Source organism: Taurulus bubalis (genome assembly GCF_910589615.1).
Source record: "Taurulus bubalis genome assembly, chromosome: 12".
Classification (NCBI taxonomy): domain Eukaryota; kingdom Metazoa; phylum Chordata; class Actinopteri; order Perciformes; family Cottidae; genus Taurulus; species Taurulus bubalis.
In genome coordinates, this window is record NC_136600.1 from 3,897,210 (window position 1) to 3,909,966 (window position 12,757).

The following is a 12,757-nucleotide window of genomic DNA, read 5'->3' on the forward strand; positions in this document are numbered from 1 at the left end:
TTACCGTAAAGGCCGCTTTAAACGAGCAAAGACGTCTTTTATTTTATTTTATTTCGCGACTCCGTGCAGAATGTGTTATGTCAGGTCAATATTTAACGTTGTTCTAGACAAAAGAAGACAGGACGTCGAGAGAAGTTACCGTCGGTTGGCGTGATAACTTTAAGTTGCGCCGATACACTACAACTTCCGTAAACGTCACGTGTCCGGAAGCAGACGTTTTGTCATCCAGCGTGAGGAAAACCCACGTGGTAGCTGACTGGAAGTAGAGAGGACATCAAATACCGGGGAGTCCAGAGGTAACCATTCTGAAGCTTGTTTTATCTGTCTTGTATTTGTTGTTTTTTCTAGTTGAACAAACAACAACATAACGGGGAGTAAAGTAGCCTAGCCGACTGGCTAACATTAGCAATAGCGGATACTGGCAGGTCATGCTGGTGGTTTGAAGTGTCGGCTTCTCGTTGAGCTCGTGTCTGTTGTGTTCCGTAGAAAATGTCTGCAGCTAAAGTGAAGATGCGCAAGAAGAAGATGAGGAACCAGCCCGCCAGCGTCCAGTACGCGTCCTCTCCCCGTCCCGCGGACAGCAGCGCGCAGAAGACCGGCGGGGCCGCGCCGGTCACCGGTACGGAGCCGCCTCTTTGCGTCCCTTATGGGCCAACATGTCCACCTGTGTGCTGCGAGGCTGCACGCGACCTCTGCGCTCCTCGTGCTGCAGAAAGCAGTCCTTTTAATTCTACCTGTGCATGTCTCTGTGAATCCGTGATTGTGAACACATCTCTTGTATACAGGACACCGTCCATGTCAGCTCTAGCTGCCTTCAACCTGTCCATTAACCCACTGATTTGGGGTCAGAGTTTATCTTTAGCACGTAAACAGAGTTCTTACTGTCATGGAAAAGTCATGGAATTAAATAAAATCCCTAAAGTTTTGTAAAAGTCATGGAAATGTGTTATATTCATGTGTTCATGACGTTCATTTACGCTGAGTTTGAAATAATTAATATGCTCTTAAAAGAAAGACGCTCAAAATATAAGCAGGCATACATACAGGCATCTATATAAATGTGTATTCTTTTAATCAAACTATTGTCTCATTCATTTGTGTCATTTAAGGTTTATGCTTTGAATTCTCATTCTTAGTTTAAATATTACATTTTCTCACTTTTTCATGTTTACACTGAGATTTCACTAAATGTTTGGTCATGGAAATTTGGTTTAATGTCATGGAAATCCATTGGTCAAAATGTGTATGAACCCTGCGTAAAGATGAGCTGTGGACTCCTATGCTAAGATTGTAAAAGCACAGTGACACCGGCTCCTCTTTTAAGTCAGAACCACATGAAGAGGTTAGGAGACAGAACAGAACCCTGCCTGTTTCTGTCAAGTGTCTTTAACAAACCCATTTGTAAAGCGTGGGGCAAATGACTAAATGATGATCTTCCCACAGGTGGAGGAGGTGGTGGTAGTGGTCCATCTGACGTCCATCCTAATACTGAAAGGTCAAAGAACCCTCACCCATGGGGCGGATGGGTCCGAGGACACCAGAGAGATGGTGGAGGCTACGCCAAGGAGATGCCCAAGTACATCACTGGTAAACACGTTGTCCCACTCTTACAAATTCACATTTATCTGCATACAGTAAATAAGGTTTATTATTTTTTCAAAGTTGCATAATGTCTCTACCACTGTGATTTTCCAATAATAACTCCTAATGGCTATTGAGATCCATCTTGCACCATTTCTTATACTGCAGACCATAGAAAATGATCAGACTTTACTCTTAACACCCATTGCTTATGTGTGGTCTAGTTTTTTTTTGTCCTTCACATCGGATCAGGAAAAATACACAGATTTCACAAAATGTGGTTTAAAGTCATGGAAATCCATTGGTCAAAATGTGTATGAACCCTGTTATTGTCCTTCAAGTAAACCCACAGACACACACACCAACTTAGGACACTTGCAAATGCAATGTCACAGTCCGATTACTGACATCTTAAATTCAGGGCCTGCGCTCCTCTCCCCCGCTCCCATCCCTCTTCAGCTGGAGCTTTTGCCAAAGCCAGGGCGTCTGAGGTGAGGACGATGCTGAAAGCCGCCACCAAGACAACGGGCAGCTGCCATGTCTTTGGAGCCCTGCCCAAACACATGAGGAGACGGGCCATGAGCCACAACACCAAGCGGCTCCCTTGCAGGCTGAGAGATGTGGCCAACAGAATGGTAAGGCTCTGAATATTATCGTTCTACGTCTGGTGTTGCACAAACCGCCTCCCCTTCTCCGAGCACGGTGACATTTGTGTGTCCTCCCTCCTCCAGCGAGAGAAGAGCCTCCAGGCCGGCTCGAAGAAGAAGAAGAAGGAAGAGCCAAAGTGCAGGAGCCGCAAGGCCCGCCGCCAGCACGGCAATCTGCTGCTGGAGTTCAACCGGCGCCAGAGGAAGAACGTGTGGCTGGAGACGCACATTTGGCACGCCAAGCGCTTCCACATGGTGAAGAAGTGGGGCTACTGCCTCGGGCACAGACCTGTGTACAAGTGCTACCGGGCTAGCTACAGGGCCATGAGCAGCCACTGCCTGCTGCAGGTAACCAGCTGTCATTTCTAGCATGAGGATGCCATTAACGTGATTTCACTGCCAGTTCCACAAACATAACCTTTTTTTTTGGTTTTGTTGACTCAGGACCTGTCTTACTACTGCTGCATAGAGCTACAGGGAGAGGAAGACAAGCTGCTGGCTTCTCTGTCCCAGCTGACCAGCAAGGAGGCCGGTGAGAATACGACCAACATTTGGTCTTTATGTAATGCTCCAAAATACTGTGACTGTGGAGGTAAAATTCTAAGTTTGGATGAAACAATTTGTGTAAAAGGCGAGTGGTGTGTGTTTTCCAGGTCCCACATTTGCTGCAGCACTGAGTCTATCAGGGCAAAGACAGGGCAGTGTGGTGGTGCACAGGGCGGGGCGGTACCCGATGCAGCCCCTGGGCCCTGTCACCTTCCTCTGGAGACCCTGTGCACAGGGCTCAACCCACAGGCAGCTGTGGATTTGGGCTCATCCCACTATCAAACAGGTGCGCTGGGCACTTCATGAACATTTACAAATAATTAGGAAATAATATTCTGACAATTGTTTGAACTGTTTAATTTGAGCTGATATGACAGTGAATGGAGTGACAGGACAACCAGACCATTAACTCTCACTGTGTGCTCTTTGCAGGACCTTATTCCTGAGTTACAAACTGTGTGCCAGTGTAGTGAGGCTGTACTTCCTCCCGTTGATCCAGCGGTGACACCTGCTGAGGTTGTTCCCGCCCTAGAACCGGAGCCAAAGCCTGAAAAGACCCCTGAGTCTAAGCAGATAACTGGAACCAAGAGAAAGCAAATTTTTAAAGATGACAGTGAACCTTGTGCCAAGATGATTCTGGGAGATGGAACCAGATCTCCCACCACCCCAGTTACCTGGAAGTCCAGCTCCAACGGGATAGTTATAAGGTTAGCGTAGTTAGTAAGGAATTTAATTGAGATGCAACTGAGTAAAATTTGTAAAATTAATTTGTTTCAACCCAAATGGTGATGGGGAATATCTTCTTTGACATCTGTTGCAGTGATCTCACAATGGAGATTGTGCGCTATCGTCTGATTGGACCACAGTCCCATTCTGTTCTGGTGGAAACTATGGAAGCGGCTACAGACTGTGATGTAAGACTTGTGAAATATATTTGCATTTCACGCTGAATGACTGTTTTACATGATTTGGTTTTTGTTTTGTTTGAAGGGAATGAATAAATCCCAGCCCTCTTCCCTCTGGTGGCCTGAGCACTGCAAAAACGAGAGCAAGATGAATCTGCATCGACAACAAGCCGATGTCTTTCGCCTGCTGAAAGGTCTGTTGTTAATCATTGTGTCAGTGTGAATCGTATAGTCGCTTTAATAATACTTTAATAATTCCTTTTTGCCGTCGAGTGAGGTACGTGTGCATGTTCATCTGACCATGACTGTGACTCATCCAGGCATCTATTCGACTGGAGAGCTCCCCTCGGGCACAGTACTGGGTCTGACTGTTGATGACCCCAGGCTGACTTTACCAACAAAGAAGGTTAAAGCTTTGCCCTGTGTAAAGCAGGCACAAGGTAAAATCTGACCTACCAGACGCAGTGGAGGGGTGTGGGCACTTAGTTTACAGATACACGGTTCTCCAGTCATACCCTCTGTTTATCATGTGGATGTTGTCATATCGTGTGCAGATGGATCGCAATATTCCTTTTTCATATAGACCAGCAGAAACCGACCACTAATTAAGACATATTTATAGTTATTGTTTGTATTATAATTTCCAGGGATAATACAAATTAACTAATTATGGGTTGCATTCGTTCAGTCAACATTACAGCAGCGGCCGTTGCACACACACCTGGTGGAGGTCTGCACTTTACTGGGTGCACCTTTCTCGTTGAGCATATAATCGGTTCTGTTGGTTCTGGTCACGAGGTTGGTTCAGTGAGTACACATCTGGTTCTGTGCTCCGGGGGGCCTCTGCCTGGCCATGCAGATGTTCCAGGTTCGAATCCTGGCAGAACCCTGTGCTCCAAACACACCCTCAATGACCGACGACAACCGATTCCCTTTGCTCACTTCTGATAAAACAAGTCGTCCACCTCGTCACGGTCGCGCTTTTCTCAGTTTGCACAGTTCTAGAATCACAAAATAATAGTGTCACTAGTTTAACAAGAGTTTCACGTTTGAATTTCTTTTTTTTAACACAAGCTGCTTAATAAAGTAAAAGTGTGAATGGCTTTGTAGCCTCGTTTGCCACCAGATTTAGTTAGTTACATTTTATGTTTATTTAAACTTTCAGTTTCAGGCCGTAGAATTTATTTGGAACGGGTTTTCTTCTTTCATCTTTATATATTTTCACTTTGAATGATTTTCAGGTTATATCGGCGTAGATCAACTTAAATTAAGTATGGCTTTTCAGATACTTTTCTCATTCCCCACATTATTCTGTTTAAACCCGATCAACTTCCGTCTCTGTACCATGACAACGGTATCGTGTTGTGATTTTGTCTTCATTGTAGCGCCAAGATTGATCTACTTTCTGCACTCTCATTTCATGAATCTGCAATATACAGCATTTACATTGTACATTTAAAATATGAAACGTCATATTTAGTACTCATTTGTGAACCTGGCTGTGTATCGCACTCAGGGTTTGAACTATTTGCTGCACCAAACTGCTCATCGGGGCTCAGGCCTCACCACACCTGTGAACATTTAGGTGCATCATATACGAATAATGTTGGGTTGTAGATCACACGTCCCCTCTGGCACGAGTGATGGCGGTCATACAGGAGCGTGCTGTGTGTGTGCTGTGTGTTTATTTCAGGGGTGGAAGAAGAGAAGAGGAAGGAGCTGATGTTGCAAGGAGCACCGGCACACTGCTGTCAGAGTTCCCTGTGGGAGCGCTCTGTCCGGGACAACGTCACGGTTAACCAGATATCCAACAAGGTAGTTAAATGTCGTACAGTACATTTCAGGAATGGTTATTGTACTTGAGCTAAGATGTAAAGATGGTGAATCTTTAGAAGCATAGGCGATCTTAGATGTGTCTCTTGCCTCTAGCATGTTCTCCGCATTGCCCTACAGCTGCTGAACCATATGAGGAGCGAGCTGCTGGTGCCGGGCTCCAGGCTGAGCCCCACGCCCCTGCAGGGCCGAGTCCCCATCCTGCTGGTTCACCAGCCTGGCAAGCAGGTGGGGCATGAGATGAGCTCCTGGGGTGCTGGATGGGATCTGCTGATTCCCAAAGGATGGGGCATGGCCTTCTGGGTCCCACTGGTAGGTGGCATGGTCGTGAATTTCACTTTATTTATCTTTTCATTTCTGCCAGGAGGCAGCATTTTTGGAGCAATTTTATTTTCCCAACAGTAGTGATACGTTTGGTTTAACTTAGTCTATGGTTACGACTAAAGAAATATAATAGGAGTAGATGGTCAGAGCGGTGGACATTTTTACCGTACCGTTGTAGTGGGCTAACTTCTGGAGAAAACTAAACAGACTTGTGGCAGGTCACAGACTCACTTAGGTGAGGTTTTACAGTAACGTTACAAAGCTCAGAGAGCCAGAGCAGATGAGTATAATTAGAAACGCCATACTTCATCTACACACTCTAATCACAGCGGCTCTTTTTCTGTAACCAGTGTTGGATTTAAGTATCGTGGAATTGGCCAGCTAGCTGACCCTTGGACAGCTGGCTAGTTGCGTCCGTGCTAATTCCACTGCGCTGCACTGGTTTCAGAACGTGAGCAAAACAGCGGACTGGTGGCCAATGGCAGCGCTGGGTTCAGCCGTCCCTCGGCCTCATTCTTCGGCGTTCTGGTGGATGACGAGCTAGTCGCCAAGCTAACTAAGATGTCATCCTTCTCCAGAGCCTCGTTGCGTTACTATGAATCCCACTGCTCTTCTTGGCAACACCTGTGCTGCAAGTGTTAGGGTTTGAGTTTCTGCTTACCTGATCTGTTGGGGTCCAATGCCCTGACCAATGGGATATCCTGACCCTAACTACTCCAGGTCAATGCCTGACTACGGCTGTGCGGTATGGGCGAAAATTCATATCACGGTATTTTGTAAGATTCTGGCAGTTTCACGGTATATCACGGTATATATATTTTTTTAAACAAGTAAACACATTGATTCCATTAACAGCACCAGTCAACTAGACAGCAGTACTGTCAGCGACTTCTTACAGTTTAATGCTGGGAGCGCAGTGGAGCTACTTACCTGTCAGTGTAACTGGGCTCAGTCTTGTTATAAAATTACAGCGCCGAATTGCATGCTGGGTAGAGTTCGTGCACAAAAAAAACAGGAAGAGACAGACCGGAAGACACGTCACACAAACAGCTGTTCGCCGCCCAATTTCCCAGCATGCAATTTGGCCGTGTAATTTTGAACCATAAGTGAACCAAGTTACCCTGACAGCTAAGTAGCTCCACTGCGCTCCCGGTATTAAACTGTAAAAAACAAATGTTGCCGCCTGCTGTTCTTGCGGAAAAGCACGGCTTGTTGACGGCGCTGGTCGCTGACGGCACCGCGGTCTAGTTGACCGCCGTAGCGCAACAACATTTATGTGTAATCACCAGTATGACGGGAGATGAAGAATTCATACCGTATGGAAATCTGATACCGCACAGCCCTATGCCTGACCTTAACCAATCTCCTCGACCAGCTACGCGGGGCGGGTCTTGCCACGAAGAGCAGTGTGGGGTTTATAGTTACGCGTGTCTGGAGCGTATCGGCTGTAGGACATCAGGTGGAGGGACAAGGCCTAGTTGGTAAGATCTGGGTGATGTGGATTTGATGGAGACATCCGGTCCTTTCTCGTAAAGGTGATATCTCTGGAACATCTGGAGGGAATTTCTTTGTCTTTTGGCCATAACTCAATAATACATGGGTTTTAATTACGTCAGTATCGCATGAAGTGATGACATGGATGTAAACTGCAACCTAACTGGTTGGTGGAGTTGCACAGCTCAAACTAAAGGTGCAGGTTTCCTGTTATTTCACTGAAGGCAGGCCGGATGTACACGGTGTATAATGCATTGGATGTCAGCATGGAAAGCTCCGTGAAAGATGTTTTCATTATTTGGGTTGCCTCGTTCATGTTTTGGGGCGGTTCCATTTTGTTTGGACCAGCACTGTGAACTGTTAAATGTACCTTGAAATTTGAAGGCGGACTAGAAGCCCCCTGGCCCCCCTCGCCTCGTTTGTCAAGTTCCACGAAATCGGACGTTCACCCGTCTCTGCTTTGTCTCTCCTTCTGCAAGGTGTACAGAGGAGTTCGCATCGGAGGCCTGACCATGAGTCTGAAACACTCTCAGAATAAAGGAGCCGCACACTTCCCCCATGATTACCCAGACTGCCCTGCAGGCGCTCGCTTTCAGGAGGAGCAGGAAGCCCAGCTCTTGCACAAGTTCAAAAGGTCAGCTGTAAAACCAAGCAGGAAAGGAACTGTGTGTGTGTGTGTGTGTGTGTGTGTGTGTGTGTGTGTGTGTGTGTGTGTGTGTGTGTGTGTGTGTGTGTGTGTGTGTGTGTGTGTGTGTGTGTGTGTGTGTGTGTGTGTGTGTGTTCACGTCAACACATGTTGTGCTGCCAAAGCTTTTGTTTATCTTGTAATTTTATTTTGGCACATCACCGGTACGTCAGTCTGCTGATTGCCCAGAATATAGAAGGTCCATCTTACTGATGTAATTGTTTCGATATATTTTAATCAACAATTGGTAAACTTCACATGACCCTTTTTAGACTGAGGGGAAAATGTTTTCAGTTAAATAAACATACAGTGAGGTGATAATGACATACGTTGTAGTGTTCTGTTACTGTCTGACTGTACAACCATCCGTTAGGAGAGGATGATGTAAGTAAGTGGTGAGACCGTCAGCGGATTAGAGTTTTTGATGGAGGGAAGCCCTCCACAGTGCTGAGCCACAGTTAATTCAGAGCATGCAGCTCTTTTCCCACCACGCACACAAGATGATGATGCTTCTCTTCCTCTTATCTGCAGTCATGATGGGTTTCATACATTGGCAGGGTTTGCCCCCAAACAGCTTGACAAGGGTTTGACCCTCTGCCCTCCCCGTAGATATCCGCCCGCCAAAAGGACCAATTACATCAAACACGGCTGTCTGGCCCCGTTCTGTTGCCCGTGGCAACAGCTGGCCGAGGAATGGGAGTTCATCTTGAGGGAAGGAGGAGAGGAGAGGGAAGGAGACCGATGGACACAAACCTCCGTCACTGTAACAAAGCCTCCTGTCCGGGTCACTGTACTGAGGTAAATGTTTGTCTCGTATACTTTTATTCTCTCTTTCTCGCGCTCTTTTTCATCCTTTTGCTCGTCTTATTGTGAAAATAAACTCAAGTCAGTATTGACTCAATACACACCCACTGCAGTTTTACATCAAACTCTCTTTTACATCCGGCACGTCTAAATCACACTTCTAACAATGTTAATGCACTTGACTTTTAAAGGTCCCTTGAGAAGAAATGTGCACCGTGTTTTGGTGGAGGGTGTGGTTGGCCTCCAATCATCACTTCTTTCCTAGTGAGCTGTTGACAGACTTGATGCATGGCGCTTCTCTCGTCCCCATCCCTTTCATCAGCACGTCCCTGATGAGAATAGCCAAAGAACATCCAGCCTTAAATTGCTGCAATGTATCACGGAGATTAGTGAGGGAAGAGTTGCATCTCTCCTCATAAAACCATCACAGCAGCGTTGAGTAACGACAGACTTTATGAGAACAAACTTTGATGTATTTTCACTGTCTGCCTTTTTTGTTTTCAGCATGAGGAATAAAAAAAAAGCAACCCAATTGAATGTCCTTTATGGTGCTTAACACAACAACTTTTTTTTTCTTTGTGCATATTAATGGTATGTTTTTTGTTTTTTTTATGCTTCCCAGGAACAGAAAGTCACTGAGGCTGCTCTCCGGTTGGTGCAGACCCACGACCTCTAAAGGTCAACGGGTGCGCCGCGGCGGCGGGGTGTCGCCTCTCGACCGGTCGGCCATGACGCTGTTTCTCTCGGCACATGGGACGAGTCTGGTGTGGGTGCGCCTGTCTCTGCCGTCCAAGGGCAAGCCACAGCTGCACGCCATGCTGTGCGTGCCGACCGTGGAGGACCTGAAGGCGCCCAACGCCAGCGGCCCCCAGGAGCCGCCGCACAGAGAACACTTTAAAAGGCGAAAGAACGGCTCCAAGGCAGCGGCCGCCTCATCTTTGTGTTCTGAACCAAACCACTCCGCACCTGAAGGGCCCGCCTTCTCCCCCCGGACCTCCCCGGACCTCCCCTTGGGGGTGTGGCCGGACCCTCTGCCCAGTGTCACCGCTCACTGCTCCCGGGTGACCCTCGGCTGGGTCACCCAGGGCGACTTCTCCCTGTCCGCAGGCTGCGGGGAGGCGCTGGGGCTGGTCAGTGTGGCCGGACTCCTCAACACCCTCTTCAACCAGCCGGCGGAGCGCAGAGGAACGTTGCTGCTGCGCAACCCCGACTCCCTGCACTACCGCTTTGCTAAAGTCAACCTCGAGGTGTGACCGAAACATCGGAGCCCTTCGCAGAACTTACAGGAGAAATGGAAATTGAAATCATAAGTAATTAAGTCGTGCGATGCGTTGATCACCACGTGATGATGCTGAACCCTTCTTGGCATGATTGGGCCTGGTTACAACCTGGTGGCATTGTTGTTTATTTTACTCTGGAAGAGGCATCCTTATGGTTTCACTAGGAAAAGGTTGGTTATGTTTTCCACAAAGGGTTCAATAAAATACAACTGTGTTCCCAAAATGTATTACTTTATGGCTAATTTTACACTCCTTTACGCTCATTATATTGGTGGCATTCTATTCTTTTTTTTTTTTTTAAAAGGTCAAATGAGAGGGTGAGAGGAAAGTGTCAGTTTCTGTATCAAATGCCACTGAATTGAAAATAGCATAACATAAGCTAATAAAACATGCAGCTCTGGACAGGACGTGTCATCTTTGGTAAATTGCTGTCATGTTCACGAAGGAAGCCCCGAGTCCTGCTGAGTAAATGCACCAAACTGATACTTTACTACTCTTTTTATAGCGATACTGGTGTCTCACACATCCCATAATGTGTAGGTGGCAGATAAGAGTTCTGTTGCTTGGCAACACTAAGGTTTGGTAGTAGTATGAGGTTTATCTGAGGGAAAGGAGGCCGGCCTTTCGTGCTTTTTTTTAGGAGCACTCTATTCTGTGTTGGAATCTGGTTTTAAAGAGGAACATGCTGAAGGACTTCACACCAGGTCTACAGTCCAGAAGGTTTACAGGTTTAACCTCGACTGAGCCGTTGCTGTCATTTCATGTTAAGATAATTCCTCTCCCTCCTCACATGGACCAAGCTGTCTGAGCCTCCCCCACCACTAGAGGGCAGTAGTGCACTTTGACTGTTGACATGTCAGACCTTGTAATTGTTTGACAACTGATCACACAGACCAATTTATTCAACATATTAACTTAATACACATGTTATAGTGGACGACATTTGTCACAGTGCCCTCCTTGACCTTTTTTCAAAAATAATCTTCCCTCATAACACTGCTGGGAATACGTTTAACCAGTGGTGGGCCGTCAGGGCCTTCTAAGCCTTCTCTGCTGGCCTAAACAGAATCACAAAGTTATAGCTATTTTATAATGTAATTTTTAATTAATTTAATTTTAATTTTCTATTTTATAATTTAATTTTCAAATCAGACTGCAGCTGGTTTGAAGGAGAAGCTTTCATCCAATCAGATTTTTTCTCTCCAGTGTCTCTAGGCCAGCAAGGCAGTTTAAACAGGCCTTTGCAGATTAAAGTACACGGGGAGTGGGCGTTGTGGTTGATTGTCATGGACTTCAACCAATCAGATCGTTACTTTGACAAGCTGGGCGGATTCTTTGACGTACCGGGCCTGCGAGGTGGCGTGGACGTGTGATTGGTCAGTGGCCCAGCGTGACCATTAACATGCGCTGTGATTGGCCAGTGGGGCACAGGGCGGAGCTCAGTGGGAGCTGGAATGGTTCAGGCTGAAGCTATGAAGCTGAAGTTGTGACATTTTTTTTTTGTGCGTGTTTTGGCGCTCGGTGGAAGATAAACGGACTTGGTGGTGGATTTGAGGCGTCGACTGCTGCTGTCAAGCGGATGTTTTCTGCCCTAGAACGCGTGGAGGTTTCCGGGGGCGCGGTTGGGAGGCTCGGCTGTCATCACCGGTCCATGGCGCCTGTTGCTGGAACTGAAGCTCCGTACAACCGCGTTGCTGAACTTGTTGTTAATAAGGATAAGCGGATGGACTTTGTCTGGAATGAACATCATCAGGTGAGTTGCTTTTTGTGTGTCATCTGCGGTGGCGTTGTGTTGTATGCTGTTTTTTATCATGGATTGTTTTGTCATGTTATAACTAAGTGTGGTTCTTGTTGCGGGGGAAATCCCCGGTGGGCCGACGGTCGGGCGGGTCAGAGACCCGCTGAGCTCTCCCTGACTCAGAAACGTCCGCTGAAAAAAGAAAGGGAAAAAAAACTCCGGCCGTTTTGTGACTTTACAGGTACTAATAGGGGGAAATAAAAAATGGTAAACCACATGTCTCTTCTCATAAGGGTTACGGTATTGTAGCAATTTAGATGAAGTTAAACAACCATGTGGTTGCGGAGATAATTAAGGAAACGTTTTTCGAAAATAGGCGTGGGGGCTTGATGCTTATGCTTCCTGTAAACACTTCCTGCATGCAGCCCCTTAGTGTACGGAGGTAGAGATTGTTGCACCCTGTGGACCTGGAGAAGGTTCAAGTGTGCCTTGAAGAGTGTGTGTTTAAGGATTCCCTATGTGATGAAGATATGTTCCATATCTGTGTGGACCTAATGTCAGAGTATAATCTGACATTAACAGGAGGTCAGTGAAGGTCTCATGACCTGTGTAGCCGTGAGCTGCCTGTGGCGAGTTACCGGGAGCGGAGTTTGAGGGACGTTAAGACAACGTTACGGTGTTGACTGTTGTTGGCTGCGGCTGCGGCCCACAGTAGCCTGTGTACTGTCCCCAAATAAACCACACAATGAGCAAGATAACGTATCGTAGCTTTCCTGCTTTTACCGGTAGCCTCTTTGAGAAACACATGCAACAGCTACATTAATAGCAATGCTATTATTTGTTGAGCTAAAACGTCAACAGTGACGCTTGCATATCGTTTGCATGGTTAGACCGGCGAGGGGAGGAAGAGACTTGTGAAG

The 12,757-nt window shown here is 46.8% G+C and overlaps 1 protein-coding gene across 1 annotated transcript; it reads left to right on the plus strand.

Annotated features, from left to right (window-relative positions):
- Positions 1-489: 489 nt before the first annotated feature.
- On the plus strand, positions 490-10,327 carry pop1 (POP1 homolog, ribonuclease P/MRP subunit; the record flags this gene model as incomplete). Its single annotated transcript, XM_079228066.1, has 15 exons — positions 490-619; positions 1,444-1,587; positions 2,041-2,216; positions 2,313-2,576; positions 2,673-2,760; positions 2,882-3,060; positions 3,207-3,481; positions 3,595-3,688; positions 3,765-3,873; positions 4,000-4,119; positions 5,373-5,494; positions 5,633-5,824; positions 7,810-7,964; positions 8,625-8,813; positions 9,442-10,327. 15 exons carry the CDS (start codon positions 490-492, stop codon positions 10,070-10,072), a joined length of 2,868 nt encoding a protein of 955 aa, XP_079084192.1. The 3' UTR covers positions 10,073-10,327.
- Positions 10,328-12,757: the final 2,430 nt, after the last annotated feature.